The sequence below is a fragment of the Buceros rhinoceros genome, unplaced genomic scaffold (assembly GCF_000710305.1).
Source record: "Buceros rhinoceros silvestris isolate BGI_N320 unplaced genomic scaffold, ASM71030v1 scaffold3482, whole genome shotgun sequence".
NCBI classification, from domain to species: domain Eukaryota; kingdom Metazoa; phylum Chordata; class Aves; order Bucerotiformes; family Bucerotidae; genus Buceros; species Buceros rhinoceros.
In genome coordinates, this window is record NW_010399355.1 from 29,766 (window position 1) to 51,365 (window position 21,600).

Here is a 21,600-nt window from a genome sequence, read left to right on the forward strand (position 1 = left end):
ACCGGACTTGCCTATCCCGCATTGGCCTTTTCAGCCATCAGCGCGCTTGCAGTAAGCGTGGGTAAAGCCCTTCCCAAATCTGCTGGTTGTCCCATACGTGCCATGTGATGGCACTCAAGATAACCTACTCCATAACCTCCCTGGCACCAAGGTCAGACTGACAGGTATGTAGTTCCCTGGGTCCTCCTTCCAGCCCTTCTCGTAGGTGAGTGTCATATTTGCTACGCTCCGATAACCTACTCCATAACCTCCCTGGCACCAAGGTCAGACTGACAGGTATGTAGTTCCCTGGGTCCTCCTTCCAGCCCTTCTCGTAGGTGAGTGTCATATTTGCTAAGCTCCAGTTGACTGGGACCTCCCTGGTTAGCCAGAACTGCTGGTAAATGATGGAAAGTGTCTTAGTGGAAGGGTCGCTTTTCCCTGACCTGAAACTTCCCTTTGAAGGTTTTGACCTAATGCCAATGAGCAGGTTTGGATTTTTGCTGGGTTTCAAGCCACGGTGCTGTGCGGGGTGGTAGTCAGGGTAGGTCCTGCAGAACATGGCCGTTTTGACATACTGCTAACGTGTGTGTGGCACGTGCACAGGAAGAAACCTGTGTCATTGCACAGAAGCATGATTTTCCTCATATGAGTAATATAAAGCAGTTATATAAAACTTGTGGGGACCCTGATGATGAGGTAGAAACATATGTTAATTTTCTAAAATTATTCTATATACTTAGTAAGTTATAGGGAAAACACTTTCCTGCTTGCCCGAACCTGTCCTCGGCCAGGACTTTTAAATGTTTATGAATGAAGTTTTAACACTTATTCCTGTCTTGCAGCATTTCTTGGTTGCTGCGATTAGCAGTGGGGCCTTAAGGAAGGTCTGTGTAGAGATAAAGCCTGACAATATGTTTAATCAGGTACCAGGTACAGCTTACATTTCACTGAAGTCTCTAGAAACGGTACTGAAACACTAACCTTTGAGCTGAATACTTAAATAAACTGTGAAGCCTGAGGTTAGTGCAGGAGAGAGGGAAGCAGCCACCACTCGAGTGTTCTTCTTGTTAGTTTATTTGTATTCTTTTTAAGTACGCACTGAAGTTTTCTTTTCCTGTTCTTGTTATCACTGGTAGCAGTGCCTTCAGCAGAAGGGAATCTGTTGTTCCTGGGAAGTCCCAAATTTGAATTTTGACAAATAGAAGTTCATGTTAAGCTACGTAGGTGAAGTGGCAGGATCCCACATGCATGCGGTGCTTCAAGATTTGCATAATTTCAAAAGTTAGGTTTATTTGTAAGTATGTTTAATGCGGCCAAGCTGATCTAAAGTGGTGACATATTTTAAGATAAGAAAGGAAAGAACATTTTTTTCTGCCCTGTGCTTACAAAAGATAGTACTGAAATGCTGAGGCGTCTGGAAATCTGTGATTACTGCTCACAATGTGGGCTTTAGACTCACTGTTTAGCTTCATCCTTTCTTTTAGCTTGAATGTTGGGACCACCGGCTGGTTTGATGGTGTTATCTGAAGTCCAGCCTTTTCAGGGTAGGGAGAGCTATTTAAAAGGAAAGTAAAAATGCACATACAGTGCCAAGTAATCAGTAATTGTAATTAGGACCCTGGTCCTAAGAAGTAATAGCGTTAAATAATCTTTCAAGCGTTCTGTTCTATGTTTTTATAAACTTTCTAAATCAAAAAAATGTAATTATGTGGATATTATATCTTGGCTCATCAGAGGCATAAATTATGTCTGTTACTAGCACCACCTTTTGTGTTTGTGTTGGCTGATTTTAGATTTAATTTTGGTATTGGAGTGCTGGAGTTTTATGACATAGAACATAATTTATTTCTCCATGATATTCTGCCGACTGAACATTGCAAGTGAAGTGAATCCCCAGAAGAGATTGGTTTCTTCCAAGAGCATCATAATTTTTCCTGTTTGTACAAATATTTCATCAAAGCATTTCAGCTTCATTACCGATTAAACTATTTAGTCACAGAATGTAAAATCAAAAGGTTAGATCTAGCCTGAAATAAATTTAATAGAAAAAAATTATCTCTTCTGCTAGATGCTCTACTCTAATGTCCTACGTGTTACAGGTCACTCATAATTCTCAGCCAGTTTCTTTTTCGTAGGGCCCAGTAACTTGGGCCAATTCCTGGAACAGATGGTGTCTTCTGGAGAGGTAACTTCTTGTAGTACCTTCCAGTAAAAACACTGCTTGCAAAGAGCCATGCAATGTTGATACGGTGAATTCTTGGTATTGCCTTGGAGCTTGTGAATAAAGAGGAATTTAACCTGTTTGACTTCTTAAACTTCACCAGATGCAACTGGCGGTACCGCATGTAGGGTTCCCTACAGCGTGGACGTGCGAGCTGACGGGAGCTGGCGAGAATCTGTACAGGGTTTGGGGCTTTGGGGACTTGGGCTGAGGACCTCTGCAGGACAAATCCGTGGCTTAGAGACCAAGCAGATCCAGACTGGGAAGTTTCCTCTCAAACTTTGTTGTCAGTATTTCATGTGTGCTTTATCTAAATGATCTTGGATTAGGTGGTTGTTGGGAGATCCATTCTGCCTTATTGTCAGATTTTAAAATGGTGTTTCTGCTGAGGAGTACTTGGTTGCTCAGCAGATGCTTTAAATCATTTTATGATTTTTATGATTTAAATCATTTTCTTCAGAAATTTTTGACAAACTTTGCACCGTACTGTAAGATCTCAATCTCAGTAAGTAAGTGAGCTTAGTAACAAAGCTTGATTGTTTCGAATATGTTCTTAGGTAGCACAAAGTGAGTGTAATGTAAGTCTCTGGAGAGGTGCTTTCCTTCATTCATAGGTATTTTACCAAGTTTTATGAGAATCTGTAAAGGCTCTAAAATCAATTATTTTCTAACTTTAAAAATAAGATTTTGAGAACGACACATCTTGGTTTCAGAATCATGATACTGAATGTAGTAAGAAATGTTAGAGAAACATTTTTTAATATTATTAAACTGTTTTTTTCACCCAGCTTTAACATCATTTTATTGTTTCACCCCATGACAGGGTTATATTAATGAAGATCTGATCCTGCATGAGGTCAGGTTTTGTTTAGTTAATTTGCAAGTTACTAAAACAATGCTGATCTTTGACATATATCATCTAATCAAAGCAGTTACTCAATAACAGGGTTAAGAAAACAATAGACTTTTCCCTCCACAGTATTGGTTTTGCCCAGTGACAGCATGTGCTTTAAAAATCCCAGACCCTGTCCCATGGCCTTCTCCAGGGTCTGTGAGAGCTGGGGACCTTCTGGCCCCAGCGCTGCAGTCGAGCCTGGCGGCAGGCAGCAGTGCTGCCCTGTGGGTGCTCTGCGTGGGTGCTCTGCGTGGGTGCTCTGCGTCGGTGCTCTGCGTGGCAGAGCGCTTGTCCTTCAGAGTGGTCTTTCTGTGAGGCCTTGAATCCCCAAATTCGGAAGCATTTCTATGTTACGTGTATGTCTGTGTGTATGGATGATGTCTTGAAAAGTGCTATAGGCACCTTAGGTCATGTTAAAGGTGGTTTGTTTTTCCTTCCATTATGAGGTTGGCTATCAGGTGTGGAAAGACTGCTGGAGAGATGCTTGCGGCGAGGGTAGCTGTAGTTTAACGTGTGACCGCCTGCACAGCAGAGCTGGCAGGAGAAAGCTCTCAGTGCAAGTATGCAGAAAGTATTCAGGGCTTTCTGAATAATGTGATTTTCCCAACTCAGCATTCTTCTTGATGAGACCCCAATTTCACAAGGGCAGAAGGAAAGCAGACATCTGATGAATAAAAAACTGCCAACTGTATGTTGGTGTTTTTTTTTTTTTAAAATATGCAAGAATCTATGTATTCTAGTGGAGATTTCTATGAAACTGTGGTATCCTACCATAAAAATTTCATTTTTTCAGACCCTGCACCTTTATGGTGTATCCCAAAACACTGAATAGTCCAAATTTTTACTTTGTAAATTTTGCTTGCCAATTGTGTATTTTAAGCTTAGTAATCTATAAATTTTAAACTAAATAATAATTCTTATAGGACAGTTTTTTAGAAGATCTTAAGCGATGATCGTGCATGCAAGTACATCTGTTGCCTCAAGCAGAAAACTTGTTATCTGAGCACTCCGAGAGTATGCATGCCGTAGTACATGCTTTGCAGCTCCCTCTTCTGAGGACCTGCTCGTTCTTGTTCTTGGAATTGCGTTCTACCCTAGCTGTGGTGAGGAAATCTGTATGAGGAAATGTTTATGTATCAAAACCTTTTAATCAGAAAAGCTGAAAATCGAGCAGTTACAGATGGGTGTCTAAACCATGAGTTCGTATTTTAGCAGTATTACAAAGCAGCAGCAAGTTCAGAGGACCAGCCTGTGCAGTGATCAGCACCCTCAGAAAGACCGAAAGCTTATTTACAGATGAGAAGTTCGCCCTTCTTCAGATGTGTTTCTTCAAGGGTCTACACCGCTGCAGTTACAGTCATCGGCAGGAGGGAAAAGAAATGCAGAGCTTTTGGCTGGTTTTGAGGCCTTGGGGAACAGGAAAAACCTCTCGTTTATTTTTCCCAGCGGAAGGAAGCCTTTCCCTTCGCTTAGGGGCATCTTGGAAGGTAGATTAGGGAGGGCAGAGTTGAACTTGAGCCGTAGCAGTCCCTGAAATGGTCAGTCCTTCCAAAGGTAGCAGGAGACAAGGGAGTGGATGCTGTCTTGAAGGCCTGGTCGCTTTGGAAGAAAAGTCAGGAAGCTTCTTTTCCCCTAAAATAAATGGAAAACATGGCTGAAGCAGTGGATATCTGCCCGGCCATAAAACTTTTTCTGCATCTCTTGCAACCCTTTATTATGCCCCTTGTGTGCTGCCAGCTGTAGCGGTGCTGCACTTCGTGGAGCGGCTGAATAGGTTGTTCAGGCAGCCACCACCAGCCTTGCTCTCTGGTTTCCATCTACGTTGGTAAAGCTGCAAAAGTTGCTCAGCTCTTGGTAGGTCCCCAGTGACCAGAGGGCTGCTGATGCTGGAGAAAGCAATCTTGAGTGCTTCAGTGAAGATCTAGGTACAAGTCCAGTGGGCTTCTTGCCACAGGCAAGAGAAAAATTATAATGATAACGGGTCAGAGCACCAAGTAGCTACTGGATTTTATTTAAGTGATTAAGAGCAGTTTCATAGCATGTAGTAACTCGCCTGTAAGTGTCTTGAAGAAAAAAAAAAGTAAAAAAATAAGTAAAATAATGCATAGTAGTTAGAAGAAAACATAGATTGGCACGTGTCTGACATTTAAATTATAGTAATCTTGTGTGCTTTATTGGCTCCCAGCACAGTAATGAAAAAAAAAAATCCACATTGTGAGTTTTTATTATGAATATGTTCATAAACAAAAGTGCTGCTTTCCATTTTCAGAGAAAGTGTTGGTTGCCTTCACGATGCTTTCATCTGGCTCAGGCCTAGGGTTCAAGTAGCAGCGTGGTGTAGAAATAAATCTGTCTGTAATAACCAAGCCTGTTTTTTAAGGGAGGAAGTTTAATATGAAATAAACCCCCCTCCGTCTTTGGGGTGTATGAAACTCCTGCCTACTTGCAGCATAAGGAGAGGCTGTGAAGCTGTGAGTGTTTCCAGGAGGGCAAGTACCATCATGCTTGCATGACAGGACAATCTGTCACTGTCAGGCTCGTAGCTGGGACACAGCTCAGCATGAGAGGGACATGTCACCTGCTGGGTATGAATTTCCGTCCTTGAATTTCATGGTCTTGAATGTGGTATCAGCTAGTAAAGTGGAGATCAAGTTAGCGGGGGACTGACAGCCCTGCCTTATCAACCCCTGTTGTCATCTCTTTTCCTCCGAAGAGAAGCAGCGACGGTGTCTGACTGGAGGGCAGCTGGTGGGCAGCTGCACTGCTCGGCTGGGCAGATGGCTGTGTAGTGTCTGGTCAGAAGTGGCTGTCTGGGGGCAGCTGCTTCTGCACAGTGCGTGGAAGTTGGTAAGACTACACAGGATGAAGTGTCTTGTGCTGGGGCTTTCTGTTCAGGCTCCACCGGCTTTGGCTTTTTTACCGTTGGACTGAAAGCACCGAGGGAAGTGCCTCCACGTTAAAATACCTTTGCAAAGCTTTTGTCTGGTCTGTCTAGTCATGCAGTTCTCTCTTTTCCCCCCTTCTGTGCCCCTACTGATTCAGTCACCACAGACATAAGTTTCAGAGTGGAGCTGTGTTCTTATCTTTCTTATCATTGGGTTTGTATTTTGTTTTCTTCTTTATTGTGGTTTTAATAATCCCTTCTGGAAAAAAAAAAAAAAGTAGTCTGTTTTCTCCAGATGACCCCCTTTTACAGTTTTCTTCACAGCTTGCATGTCTCACTTTTAATTACATGAAAGGTAGTTCTCTTTCTCTTATTCTTCATGTCAAGAAGAAGATTGATGTTTTTTAGTTCACCTGTGCATACCCTTAAAATTGTTGGCTGCGTGTTGATAAAAGCTAATTGGATTCTGGTTTTCTGGTGTTTGCCATTTCTCCCACGTTTACCCTTTCCTCTACAGGATTTTTCTGACTTACATAAGAATTACAGCTCAGCTTGACATTGTGGTACCCTGTATTTTGTGTAATCTTTATTTCTTATGAAGTTTAAAAATTCTTCCTCAAAAATTCCTCAACAGCTGTGCTTTCTCATCACTATATTTTGTCTAATTCTTCACCCTAATAGCACAAAATGAATGATGCTAATAAATACGTTTTATTGAGTTTATTATCACTTACTTGGGATCTGCTGAGCTTGGATTTAGAATGGATGGTAATTCTGCCAAAGAACAGCTTTTCAATCCTTTCGTTTTACCTCTCCTCCCTTTCTTTGCTTTGTTCTCTAAAAAGTAATTTGAATTAAAATCATCAGAGACAAGATTTTTGGAACAAAATCACTTTACTGGAAATGAAGATAAAACCAAGATTTGTGTTTCAATGAAAAAATGCTAAAAATTCCCCCTAGTTTTTTGTTTCTTCTATTTCATCAATCTGCCTCTGCCTGAACAATGAAAACAGGCTTGGCAGTGTGAACCAGCAGTGGATTTCTCTAAGGTAATTGATTGCACTGTCACTGCAGTGAGTACATGATTATAGTCTCTGAATCAAGCTTTGGTAGGAGCTGATTTTTACAGTTGCTAAATGTTGACCCAGCTACCACCTAACTTGCATGAACACCTGTATCTGTCAAACACAATTTCTGCCTTTTTTGCCGTGTCTTAATTTTCAGTTTTGTAAATATTTTTTTTTTTTCTTAAATTAAACAAGGATTCATTTTTAGTAATTGGAATAATTTTTTTCATAGAACTTTTTGGATATTTTAGCACCTGTTTTTATTCTGTTTTCATTGTTATTAATGTGGAAGGATAACAGAGAGATGAACTGGAGATCCGCATAGTTTGTTAATAGCTTTTTGGAATATTGATAGTGGATTTTAATAGTATGACAGCTTTTCTATAAAATCTGCCTTTCTGAACTTACAGACATTTTGCCGACCTTGATCACGTGAAGATATATTTAAAAAGACAGTATGATTAGGATTGCACGGCTGATGGGGATCTAAAAGTATTGGAGTAGCTTTTGCTCAGTGTTTACAGGCAGCCACGTTGTTTTAATCATGGTGCCTTGACTGTGCTTCACAGCTCTGCCGTTTGTTAGTCTTTGAGGCTGCTAGTGCAGCTGTAGCTCGGGTGTCCCTGCATGGTGATCTGTCTCATGATGAAGACGTGCCTGCTGCCAGTATCGTCCGTGGGCTTCCAGAGGTTGCTGAGGCAGAGCGAGCCTGCAGTTGTGGGCAGCAGGGGGGCACCACCACTGAGATTTTCACCAGATCTCATGTGCAGCTTTTAATTTCTGAGATCTCTTTCTATCCTTTTGCTCAGTGACACAGAAGCCTTCTCTGGCAAATCAAATAAATGAGAAAATTAAAGAGAAATTACCTAAAAATTTACTTACTGTATGAAAATCTGTCATGGTGATTGGCGGCATAAGCCTGAGCGACAAGCTGCAGAGGAGAAAAAAGCAAACCTGCAGCTGTTTCAGATTAATGACTGTGTAACACAAACAGCATCTTCATGAAAACAAATGAGCATTAAAAAAAACATTGAATACAAAATTCATGTGTTTTAATTAAATGAAGAAGTAGGAGTAAGATTTATGTTCCCTAAGAGCGTAAAAAATCCTACCTAAAAAGAATGTATGTGATGTCGTGTGTTGTTTAGTCAGGATTATTAGCTACCACTAAGCTGTGCTATAAGTTGAAGCACAAGCTTTTTATCTCTGGATGCTTGAATTATTCTCAATTTTTTTGAAAATCTGAACTGAGTCATAAATGTTTTGGCAATTTCAGATTAGCAGCATAGGGGGTGGAGGGCATTATAAAAGGTACCACGTGATGGAACAGTTGAGTGCACTGATTACTAGGCTGCACAAGGAGATACAGCCAAGTGGGAGGGTGCTTTCGCACCAGGAACGGAGGGTGCTGGCTCTGCGGTAAGAGCAATATCCTGCCCAGCGCCTGCCTGTGCCGTGCCTGACCAGCTCATTATCCCGGTCCTTCATGGCACCCTGTATTCGCTCAGCAGATGTTTCAAAAACATCAGCTAGATGAGAGTCAGGCCAGTTCAGTTACAAAGGCCCGATGGTGTAACAGAACCGTTAAATAGCTCCTGAGTAACTCCCGGGAAGGTCTGGAAAAGCTCTGTGCCCTTGGTGAAGGCCACTCGGCTGAAGGGGTGGGAGAACGCTGAGAAAAGCAGACTGAGCAGGAGAGAAAACGAGAGACAAAGAATGGAAGGATTGTTCAGTGCCTGCATTTGTAGATCAGAAGCGGATTACCTCAGAGAAAAATATTGAGATATGAGGGGAAAGAAAATAACCACACGAAAGAGTCATGATGCAAAAAACCAGGCTATTTAGCTTTCATATTTATTTAGCACAGGAAATGCTGTCTTAGGAGATGAGGTGGAGTAAATAAGCTAAATAAAAAGCCTAGATCATAAAAATAACACCCCACCCCCCAAACCCTCAAAACAAAAAAATAGTGATCTTCTTTGATACTGGTTTGTTTTCTCTCAAATACCATCCAACGTTTGTGGATTATAACGTAAAGAAAAGTGCCATTGTGAACAATATTTTTAAGAGTTCTCTTGGTATTAAGGACATCTCATTAAGTTAAACTGCATTATTCTGTCATCCCAGTTGAAAGAAATTATTTCATGGTAATTTAACAATAAGGCTATTTTTGCGTGAATGTATTATCATGCAACCTTTTATTTCACATTCTTTTTTTTTCCCATAGATCCTCTCCTCTATTTAAACTAGTGTTTACTGCTTCTAGACAAAGAAATAGTTATTTCCTCTTACTTTTCCCCCTCTGTGTTTTTGTAGCATGCAGATGCTTTGTAAGCATTTATCTTAAAAACTTCTCTAAATTGTGAGGGCATGCTACTATTGTTCTTCGGCAGATAATGAAATTAAGACCAGAGTGATTGTGTTTTAAAGTCTTTGCTCAATTTGGCTACTCATCTTGCAAAAAAACCCAGATCTGTCTTTTAATGAATATTTATCATTCTCTTCCCCTATATACATGGCTACAACAGTGACTGAATGGAGCACGTGGCCTCTTTAACCCTAGAGCTTTTATGTGTCCTGCCCAACAGGTCATCATCAAATGGCGTCAATAAAGAGCAGTAAGGCGCGCAGTTCCACTCTGTTTTTAAAGCTCTTTTCTTGGGTCACAAGGATGTTAAGATTCTGGAGCCTTGATCCAGTGATGTTTCTGGAGAGGTGTGGCCTCATAACATATACGAGGCTTGTATTTGGCCACTTTCATTTGTTTCTGTCCAATTTTTCTAGCTTTGTTCTCTGTGAGACCCATTAGTACATGTTCTTGGCTCTCCCTTTTACCTAAATTTACCTACCCTCTCTTGCCTACTTTTTTTGTATCCGTACTCTTCTGTTCCTTCTTGTCCCTATATTCTGGCCTTCCAGATGCATAGCTTTTTCTCTCACACTTGACTGAAAAGCAAGAAGAGACATGTGATCTTAACAAGCCAGCTTTGTCTATTATCGTGCTTTTTTTCCACAGCTCAGATCGAGACTTTGCAGGGAAAGAACCACTCAGTTTCTGCAGCAGTGAGTGATGGAGAATCCTCGCTGCAGGATGGCCTGGAACAGTGACCGTGTCCCAAGCTAGCACTGTTAGACCTACATCAATACCACCATGTATTCAGAGAACACAGCAACACAGCTGCTGAATTTCAACTGATCTCATCTGAACAGTGGTGAAATGTGATTTCTTTGAAAAGCAAAAGTACTTAATTAAATCAGGGAGATTTCCCACAGGCTTGAACTAGAAATGTTAGAATAGGAACATCCAACATGTTGAACTCTTGAAGAGTTCCAGAGTGGCTCTGCTATCAGGACAGCTGGATATACCTGGCAGGTGCAAATGATTTCATCAGTCCCAATGTGTAGCTGTGGAAGCAGTGATGCTGCAGTGATTGCTTAAGCCTGATGTTGCCAGATGATGTGGGATCCAAGCTGTAAACCCAACCCTGTTTAGCCCTGGCTGTCATAGGATGGGGGAGTCCCTGGTGAGTTTTTGACATGTCCAACCCATGCACTGTTTGTGGGACTTCCCTTCCCCTCATGCCTCAGGTGTGTAATATTTAGTACAGGTCACTTGAGCCACATGAAAATTTAGGGCTGCTGCTCAAGAGGATAGAAAGATTGGCCAGCCTGGTGCTGAATCAACTGCTGCTTTTAAGACTGAGCAGACAATGGGTGACTTTCCCATAATTGTGTTTTGGAAAACAGCTGAATTGGTTCAGCTACAGCATTCAGAGAATAAGGATGTGGAAAATCTCTACTCAAAGTGTTCTCTTTAGCAAACACAAAAATAAGTGAACATGGAGCTTACCATCCAGGAGTTAAGCAACAATTTTAACCTTCTCTAAAATGATTGTGCTTTCTGTTACTGTTACTATTCATTACTAAAATAGCTGTACTACTTTTTTTTGTTATTTAGACTCACTGATATAGTAGTTGACTTACTGTGAGCATTTAGCCGTATGTTGTTTTGCTACACGCTCTGCATTGTGCTGCTCAGAAATGCTGCAGAAAAGGCTGATGCTTGGTATTGATCAGATGTATAATGTCTTCTTAATTGGACTGCAACTTAATTTAATAATTCTAATGCGTTGAGTTTTTCTTGAAAGTATGGGAAATAAAGGAGCTTTTTTTACCTCCTGGGATGCATGATGTTTAATTAAGATGTTGTCTTTCTGTAAAATGAAGTCAGAGAGAAGCAGTGTCATAGATGCTCAGAATGCTTACTGGTTTAGTAGATCAAATGGTGAGATAGAAGGAGTTTTGCTTCAGACATAGACAAGCTCTTGAGCTCTTACAGCATGTTTATTGTTCTCTCCTACCTGCTCCATGCGATAATGTAATGCGGCATGATTACTGACGTTCTTATCTGGCAGATTACCCTGTTAACCTGGCACTCCAGTAAATTGTCATGTTCTAGCAAAAAGGCAGGACATTATGCAAAAGACACTTCAGCACACAAATCTGTTCAGCACACAAGCACAGTGTGGTTTTCATTTTATTTTACTGTTTTGTAGGATTGCATTGATGTGGGTTGGTGGGAAGGTGAACTCAATGGCAGACGAGGTGTCTTTCCAGATAACTTTGTCAAGCTTCTTCCTTCTGATTTTGAAAAAGAGGTAAGCAAAGTATTCTTTCACTTTTATTTTAGAATATAGAATGAAAGTAGAGTTGAAATGAATTCTCTTTTGGATATGTGATTTTGACAAAGTTTCAGCTCTAACTAATAACACAAAGTTAAAGGAAATAAATTTCTGGGCGTGTCACTCTAAATCATATTATAGAGTTTCTTTGAAGGATTGATTTTCCCATCCAGTTAGTCCATCTCCGCTATGCTGCTCTGAAAGCCCTCTGTCCTGCATCCTAATTTTGAAAGAGAGAAACTGAAGGTCCCAGGGTAATTTGCTGAGTCAGGTCACGCAGTGATGGCCGGAATTGTTAACTCTTCTCCATTGCTTCTGTGGTGGAATATGAAAAGTTAGGTACCACCTGCATGCTTATTGGCAGCAGTCAGGCACTCTTCCGGAATGAAAAGGGTGAGATTTTAACTGTGAAATGTGAAAGACAACAGTGAGCTTTTGGCATCTCAAAAGCATGTTTCTTTACTCCTCTCAGAATTATTAAAAAAAGAAGGTATACAATCTATGCAGAAGCCTTTTCACCTTCTATTTACTTGCAAGAGACAGCACTGTTATTTGCCAAATAATATGTAGAAAATCCTGCAGTGCTTCCGGGAATAAAGCAATGGATTACTTCCCCCGAAAGTCCATTCCATTTTTAGGAACCTTTTCAGTCATCAGTGGGATATTACGAGCTTGCAGTCAGGCTTTTGATGACGGTGACAGTGTAAGCCTTCAGTGATAAAACCGAGACTTACTGACACTCAGCTTCAATCTTTGGCAATAAAATTGGATGCCAGAGGCAAAAATTAAATAGCTTGGAAAGCTTAATAAAGCAACCATTAAACAACTCACAGAAGCTAACATGGTAATTATTGAAAATGAAGGTAGAAGAGCAGCAAAAACTGAGACACGAAAACACAGTTCCACAGCAGAGTGGATATTCTGGCTTTAGGCCTAATAATAAAAGAAGGTGATTTCCAGAAGAAGCAGAAATCATAAACCTTAAGACATAGTAAGCGTATTATAGAAGAAAAGAAAATCTTTACTCTTACTCATTTCTTTTGTGGAGAAATTTATTCAGTCTTTTTGAACTTACAAATTACATATCTTTAAGTGTTTTCTTTTTCTTTAGAGTACAATGAATATAATTTGTACAATAAATTAAATATTCAGACACTTAGAAATTGCAGCTAGGCTTGATGTAAATGTGGAGAATAGGATTTTGTTACTTTTTAAAACGTCACAGATCTGGCCGCCTGAGTAAGTAACTGATAGGGCTATAGACTGTCTGTCCGTGCTTGAATCGAGTGGTAAAAGGAAAGGAAACGGATACTTTTCCAGTGCTTTTGTCAGGTATTTCCTGATGGGATCCAGAAACGCTGGATTCTGTCCCATGTTCTGAAGGTGCTTGTTGCTTGTTGAACAAAAGCTTTAGATCTTTTCCCGCCTCCTCGTTCAGTCCCCAGGGTTCCAGTCCTGTTTCTTGCCCATGCATGGCTGTTTGTACCAGGCCTTTTCTGCTCACTGCCTGGTCCTAGTCTCCACCTTTCAGGTGATATCAGTTGCGGGATTTTCCCCTGAGCTCACTACCTGAGTCTAAATCACCATCTGGATTTACTTCCTATTCCTACACCAAATTTCTTTATCCAGCTGGTTTTCCTCTCCTCTTTCACTCTTTGTCCCTGGTCTGTAGTTTTGTTCTCTTCTTGTCCAGCCAGTTCTGGTTTCCTTTCTGCGGGCTTCTTTTCTCGTCTGTCCCTGTTCCCCCTCAGGTACTTCGCCCAGCCACAGACCCGTGTCATTCCTACTTGCTTCGCTGTCTTTCTCTCAGCAGTCTTAAGGCTCCTTCACGCGACCTCTTTTCTGATCTTTTTGAAACAATGTATTTCACTTATCAGCTTTCAGTTAAAACCGCTTTGTCTAATGAACCACAGGATCCTTTCTCCTTTGTGTTTATCTGCTCTAGTGTTTTATTTTTAATCAGGAGTGGGATTTGTCGGGAATCTCTCACTTGTCCATCTGCACTTGCTATGCTTTGGATTGTCTTGAAGACAGATCTCAGGGGTCATGCACTTGACTCCATTCAGATAACAACTAAGCCAAAAGATGTGCTAAAGGGATGCATCTCACATATTCCAGCTGCTGATGTATGGGCAGTGGGATCGGGCTCCAGCCACTGCAGAATAAAATTCCAAATGTTGATACTGTGCAGTCAGATCCTCAGCACCTACAGTTTCACTCTGCAGCCATTAACAGCCAAAATCCCAGTTGCTATCGCAAGACATTAATTGTCCCTGTCTTTCCTTTCCACTTTTTTCTGCATTGTTCTGCATTTGAACCTTGAGCCACAGTGCCTGCGTTCTTGGAGAAATGGCCCTGAGAGTGTAAGGGCCTCACCGTTCATGGACAGTGGCCCACGGCAGCCGAGCTAGAGCTCGTTCTGAGCGCCGCGGTTCCCGGCCACAGCTTTCTCAGGTGGATCTCAGCAGATGATCTGGTTAGGCCTAAGGTGGTAGGAGACGCCTGAGGCTTGCGGGATGGCAGCTTCAGCGATGTAAGGTGTTAGGCTAACTCAGTCTGTGCAAAGCTGGTAATTATTGTTTCTCCAGAGATGAACACATCTGGTAGATTTGAGGAAGATCCCTGGGAAGGGTGAGTGGCAAGGGCTCAGCCTCCACAGAAAACCTGCTCGCTGTCACCATTCAGACCAAGACTTGAGAGTTCTAGGGCAGAGACTGAACTAATTACTGCAAGTGAGCAAAACAAAGTAGGTTTAGCAAAGTTATGCATATCTGGAAACATTATGAGATATTAATAGTTCCACAAGACAATATACGGTGTCGTATAGCCAGCAATGTAGTGACAGTGATTGTCATCAATCTGTAGCAAAGGAAATAAAGTCCTTCTTGCAAAAAGAGAATGGACATGTGAAGAAAACCGTTATTAATTTTTACTTAGGCTTTATTCTCAGTAATTTTGATATTTTATTTTTTAAGAGTGAGAGTTGAAGTATGTCATTTGATCTGGCATGGTGCTTCATTTGGGTTTGTATTCGTTCCAAGATATATATATGGTAAATGCTGATACAGTGTGTGCGCATTTCCCCCCAGCAGGACATTTCAACTGCAAAAGTAGAAAAATGTCGTTTTATTTGTCAATGCTATTTTCTCTTTTCAAATTCGTTTTAGTGAAGTTATTTTAGGGAAAATATGTGGCAGATCTGTAGTCTCAATGCTTAATGTTAAGCAATGTATGATTAACTCCAACATTTATATGAATGCGATTTACAGGCATTTGAAACAATCTGTTTTTAAATTTTAGAGACCGAAGAAACCACCACCTCCATCAGCTCCTGTCATCAAACAAGGGTCAGGTAAGGCGCAGCTGATTTCGTATAGCACATGTCAGTGAGCACATCTCAATTAAAGTGTAGTCAAATCTATATAGAATTCATCTGTATCAAAATTGGTAAGTAGGAGATGTCTAGACCACAACTAACAAATCAGAATCAAATTGCAAAAAGATGATAACCCTGAAAGACTGTGGTGTGCTTTTTAAATGTATTGCAGGCAACCATCTGCACCATTTTAAAATAATGTATTTTGCCCCTTAAATACATTAAGTCAGAGCAAGCACGATACTTCAGCTTTTAAAAGGTCTCCACTTCTGTTCCTTGACTGAAGTTGATTGTACGCATGTCTTCTTTGCAGTTCAGACCCAGTATGCTGGAGTCTGGTGATAGCTGCAGGAGGAGACTGCACTCACTTTACCCATACAGATCTGATTTATTCTAGAGATAAAGAACTTTTTTGCATATCTGTCAGATAACGTCAAAGAACTTGGCAGTAATACAGTGGCCCCATCTGAGTTGCGGTCTAAATCTTACAGAAATGCGTCAGTGTTGGAGCTGGCTGGCTGGCTCCAGGTTCTATGCCATAGCTAGATTCTTGTTTTTCAGTACTTTATAGCCATAAGTATAAAACTAAAAGGAGATATCCTGAATCTGGGTATATAGATAATGGTGTTGCAAATGTGTTAAGGACCTTATTATTTTTTCCAGACAGATGAGTGCTAGCAAAGCTGGTTTTGGAATGTGTTAGCCCAAATAGTGTATAATAGTGAGAGTCAGAACCAGTTTCATTTGCAGTTACAAAACGACCTCTCAGTAAAAATTTTCAAAAGTGTCTGCATGATTTATTTTTTCCATGAAGCTTAGAAACAGTTAAAGTATCTATGCTCTTGACAGTTCTGACCACATAAACTAAATTCCCGTTCCATTCATGTAAAATCACAAATCACGAGGCATGACATGCTCTCAGCATTTTCATTTGTATTGCAGTTGTGGTGGAAGCACAACTATGGCTGGAATTCTTTAATCCCTTAACTTCAGTTGGTTTGTTAAAATTCTGCTGCACCACTACTGCTTCCCCCACTGCTGGCACACGTTAAAAAAAAAAAAAACCAAAACCAAACACATCCAGTCTAGCCAGATCATTTTTCTTCTCACTGTGATCTGTTCCAGCTTTCAGTGCTTTAAAATTTCCCTGTTCTTCAGTCTTGATCTATTAGTAGAAGAACAAGTTACGCTGATGTACAATTTACTGTGAATCAATAGGCTATAATTTAACTAGTTTGATTTTGTCAAGCAATTTTGTCACTACGGAATTATGACTATAAATATTTGGTTTCCTTCTTGACACCCATGGTTCATTCTTCACTCTGTCTCGAGACTTCTAAAAACAAATTTGTTTTTAAGATAGGTGAGTAACAGTGTCCAGAGAGAACAGTATAATTTTGCCATCTAGTGGTGGTTGCATACGAGAGATGTTTTAGTGACAATTGACGTTATGGCCTGACGTGTAAAACACTTTTACAACTGTAAAACGTTGTATTTCTTTCAATTTATACTCCTGTAATTAGAGAATAATACTTTTAATATGTTTGCACCTGTTTGCATTAGCTGTTTCACCATAGCAGGATAATGTGCCCATTTTTTGAAGGAAAAGGGTGCAGACAATTTGGTTGAGGCCATCTGAGACTGTAGAAGAGCCAAGGCTATTGCTGTTCTCTGTTTTCATCCTCAGTTTTTGACAAACCTTGGCTGATTATGAGCAAGAGTTTCTTCTGATATGTATTTAGGAGTGAATATCATCCTACGTTTATTACCATCCTCACATCCTCTACTTTGTCACATTATCGCTTTACCATGCTAACACTGTGTTTTACCACGTCGCCATGCCAGGCCTTACCTGAAATACCTTAGGTATCAATTTCTGGTAAAGTTTCTGGATATTTAACCAGTCAATAGTGTGGCAAATCAGTTGGGAACTGTTGATTCCAGCCTAAATAATTAAATATCAGTATCTTCTGATGCAGAGCATAAAATCATAGCAGAGAATTAGAATTGGCCTTTTTAGTACAAGTGACATATATGTAACGGAGGTTTCTGGTTTGTATTATAGCGTAACTGGAAGTTTGGCTGTATTTCCAAATTCTGCACAGCAGTAGACTGCCAGAGCCGTCTTTGCTGGGCTACTTTACAAAGTAAAGTTAAAAACTGGAGAACCAGTTAGGAGTATTGAGTCCCTTATGTAGTCATTGAAAAGCAGGAGGCATTTCACGGGGTACCTGGGATACACAATACACCTGGCTCGAGACTGGTGTGTGAAAATACTCCTTTGATCCCCACTGGGATGTGGAACGGAAATCTCCAGAGTTTCCTTGCAGGTTACCTTCTCCTGGCAGCTAAGGCAGGATCATGGTGCCTCCCTGGGTACTGATTAATTTGGGAGTCGTGACCCAAGCAGGAGGTACACCTGAGCCTGGGAGCTCCTCAGTGTTTTGTAGGCTCATTATTTTAGACAGTGCCTGAGAATGTCCCTCTGCATGTTAATGAGGACTGTTTATCTTACTGTAATTAGGTCTCCAGACTTCTGTCTCTTTTTCTCAGACACATTAGTATGTGCAAGATTATCAATATGTTGACTTGTGCTTTGCATAACTTGTGTTTAGAAAGGCTTTCATAGGTTTCTATCAACAGTTTTTTCTCTCAGGAGTGAAGTATTTTTCATAGAACCATAGAATCATTTAGGATGGAAAAGACCCTTAAGATCATTGAATCCAACCATAAAATGGCAATCCAGTACTATTTATCGACATGATAAGTGATATAAGCGTTGCCTGTCCACAGCAGTTATATAAAGAAACAATGGCTAGTGATCGCCACTGAGGAGCAGTTTGCACTGATGAGTACTGATTTCTAGGAACCAGCTGCAAAAGAGAGCTGCAACAGCACGTTTGAAAAATGTAAATGTACTTGAGAACTGCATGTAATAAAGTCGGTTGAAGAAAAAAGTTGCCTTCTGTTCCCTGCCCTGCCTTCGCTGCTTTTCTTGGATGTCATTTTCTGTAATTTTTATTGAAGTATTAATAGTGTTACCTAAAGCGGTTTTCAACACTACTAAGCTGAAACGGCATTAGCAGCCAGTAGTTAGCCAGTGCAGCGAAACTAACATCCAGGACAGCTTTTCTTATAGGACCGGGTCTAGGAGATTGCATCTTGCGCCTGTCAAGAAATTTTTGCCAAGTCTTCCTGTTGTTGGTGCTACAAGTTCCTGTATTCCCTGTAGCAACAGAAGGCAGTATGCCACAGTCGCTAGAACCGAGGCAGAAGACGGCAGAGGCTGACAGCTCCAGGCCAGAAGCTGTCCGTTAAAAGAGCCGTGCAGGATACTGTCAGTGCTGCCATTCTCATCATGCGAGCGAACAGCTAACACTAGAGATGAAAAAAGAGAGTTTAAATTAATGTAAAATAAGCCCTGTATATTTGTCATATTAAGTATTCTCATGGAAGAAATGCTCAATTAATTCATCGATTCCTAGTGATTCTCCACACTGCTGAATTGGTCTTCAGCTAAGCATGTCTACAATGGTTCACATTTAAAACTGTAGTTATTGAGTATTTTTTTTTTTTTTCACAGAATGGTCTGAAAGTGCCTATTCTTTTGACTTGCGTGTTTGGAAACTGTGAACTTGAATGCAAAACATAAACATCCAATTGCATTTTTTTTCATTATGGTGAAAACAAATGCTTGAAATTGGATTTATGTTCAGTTTTAGCAAGACATATTCAAACTGAGGAATGTAAAAAGCCTAAGAAATTGCAGGATTGAATCTTAGGTGCCCATATATTCTGTTTTGTTGGCTTGTTCAGAACTACAGATTTTCCTTTCTTTGACAGGTACCACAGATCGAAAGCATGAGGTCAAAAAGGTGCCTCCTGAAAGACCAGAATGTCTTCCTAATCGAACAGAAGAGAAAGGTATGAAATGTACTTTCCCACCTGCTCTCTGCAGACAGACAGGGGAAAAGGAATTGATGCACACCGTCATTTACCAGTCTCTATTTTATTGAATGTATTGTTTAGATGTTTCTTTCCCACTCTGATAGATCTGCGATGATAGCATTTTGGAAAATACCTCATTGTTGCTTTTGGACTAAATTTGGGGTATTCAATTGTTCCAATCCAGAACTGTTACGTACTTGCAGTCTCAACTGAAGTCAAGGCGAGATACGCTCTCAATAGATAAAACGCTCTCTGAAGCTCTGTGCTCAGTAAAAACCAGGTCCTTGATCAAGTAAGATACCCCAGAGGAGTGTGTACTTTTCTCTTAACATCTGTGCGCCTTGATTCTCTAGTTAAAAGCAGGGTTGCTGGTTTTCCTGCATCACAGAGGGCGTTTGTGACGATGCAGTCATTAATGCTTATGAATCACCCCATTATCTTAGTCATATAGGCAAGCCTGTGGAAGAAATGAAAAAATTCTGTCTTCAAAGCCAGGTTTGAACATTGCAAGAAATGGGGCAAGTACCACACAGAGTAGTGACAAGCAAATCAAACCTTTAATGGTGGCATTGTGTTCATTGTGCGTTCTGAATAGTTCGGGGAAAATAGTTACATTCATTCTCTAATTGACCGTGGTGCCAAGTTTCGTACATTTAAGTGGACTATTAGATTGTACAAACAAGTTTGTTTATGGGATTTCTTAACTTTTAAGTATTAGAACTTGCAGTCTTTTAAAAGGCATGTGTATGCACATGACTAGATATATAATATGCAGTTATAATTTAGTGCCAGAAAATTGAGACTTTGCACCAAGCTCTGTTTCTGGATATATGTCTTAGTGTTCTGACAGGTATTTTAGCACTTTTGTCTACATGTTTACTTTTGGTTATGTGCGCTATTTTTTGTGGTTATCTTAGCCATAGAAGTCTGCTTTATTTACAAAGCCAACTCTGAAAACAGTGGAGGAAGTTTAAATATGTTGCTGTCCCAGGGGATAAATCATCTGTAAGTTTTCTAAATGTTGAAAAGACGCCATAGGAGTCATGCCTGCGTTTCTGGAGTACCAGGGAGTGGCAGGAATTGTGTGGTGTGGTATGACAGCAGGGGTGGCACAGGAACATTCTTTATGCTGGGTGTTGGTACACTGCCTGGCCCTCTCCTCACACATAGCTTAGATTCTTGGGCACTGACGCAGTATACGCTTGTCATAGGAGTAAGTCTGTAAAAATGAGTATATGCCTGTGAACAACAGTCACTTACTGGACTGTTCCGAGTGTGGATTGTGTTTCTGGTAATTTATTCCACGATCCTCTCAGACTGAAACCTAGAACCCGTTAAACAATAACCTGTAACATTCCCAGTACCTCTTACGGAGGTGTAATATTCACAACAGGTAGGCAGTGTAGTCAAGGGATATGGGGTGGAAACTTCGGTTCATTTGAGAGTTTTGTCCTTTCTTTAAGAAGAATCCTATTTCCTATGGTGTGGCAAATGTGCTTACGTGATTGTTTTCTATTCTGGATTTAGAGCACATCATTTACAATATTGCACTTACTGTATTGTACGTAACATACTGACAGGCGTTGCGTGTTTGGCATTGGATATTAATTTTGTGGCACTTTGTAACTATGCATAATGGTCCAGTTTTTCATTGGCAAGCTGAAAAAGTCAGCATATAAATCTTGCTTGAAAACTTAAATAAAAGGTCTGGTTTTTCCAAGAAGTTTACATCCTGCCAAACATCACTGAATTTTAATGCCTGTATTTTCATTTAACTGTAGTTCACTTGAAACACACTTTTTCCCCACCAAAAATGATATTTGTGTTTGTTCAAGAGTTGTTAAGAATATCAAGCATAATTATTTTTGTGACCTTCTGACTTAATATTGTTTCATATTAAAATTTAGAAATAAGTTGTGCTCATGGGAAATTGTTCCTTACAGTAGGTAATTTTTTGGCATTCTTTTTTTTCACACTCAGAAATCAGTGACTTACTAAAATAAAACACAGCATTCCCATTCAGACACTGCACACACATTTGTGTCATGAGGAATTACAGTCAGGCATGGCCAACAACTGATTTGTGGTAAACATGTTATTTCAAATAAAGAATTATTTAGGACAGAAGTGGAAAGGAGATAAGCTTTTCCTTTGTATACAGTGTATCTACAGTAGAAGATTTCTTGTTTAACTGTAGACTTGTGAGTGCAAATGAATTCTACTTAGTAATATCCATGTTCTTTTTTTTTTCTGGAAATAATTGATTTAAAGAAAGATCAGAGAGAGAGCAAAAACAGTTAGACTTGCAGAAGCCTTCAGTTCCTGCTATACCTCCGAAGAAACCTCGGCCACCCAAAGCAAACGCTGTGAATAGACCTGGTACCTTGCCCCCAAGACGACCAGAAAGACCAGTTGTGCCTGTGACTCATACAAGGTATTGGTTTTCCTCTGTCCAGTACTTTTGGGGTTAGTGGAAAAAACACACATTTAAAGAATTTAGATTTCACAGTTAATGACACAATTTATTTCATAGTAAACTGTATTT

General features: G+C 40.3%; 1 protein-coding gene across 1 annotated transcript in view; it reads left to right on the forward strand.

Moving 5' to 3' along the window:
* The window catches only part of SH3KBP1 (SH3-domain kinase binding protein 1), a gene marked incomplete at its 5' end in the record, with an annotated part of 65,636 nt that overhangs the window by 18,785 nt on the left and 25,251 nt on the right, over window positions 1-21,600 (forward strand). Inside the window, 4 exons of the mRNA XM_010131420.1 lie at window positions 11,606-11,707; window positions 15,032-15,083; window positions 18,951-19,031; window positions 21,327-21,489. Coding sequence (XP_010129722.1) covers window positions 11,606-11,707; window positions 15,032-15,083; window positions 18,951-19,031; window positions 21,327-21,489 — 398 coding nt within the window. The remainder of the gene's footprint in view (window positions 1-11,605; window positions 11,708-15,031; window positions 15,084-18,950; window positions 19,032-21,326; window positions 21,490-21,600) is intronic.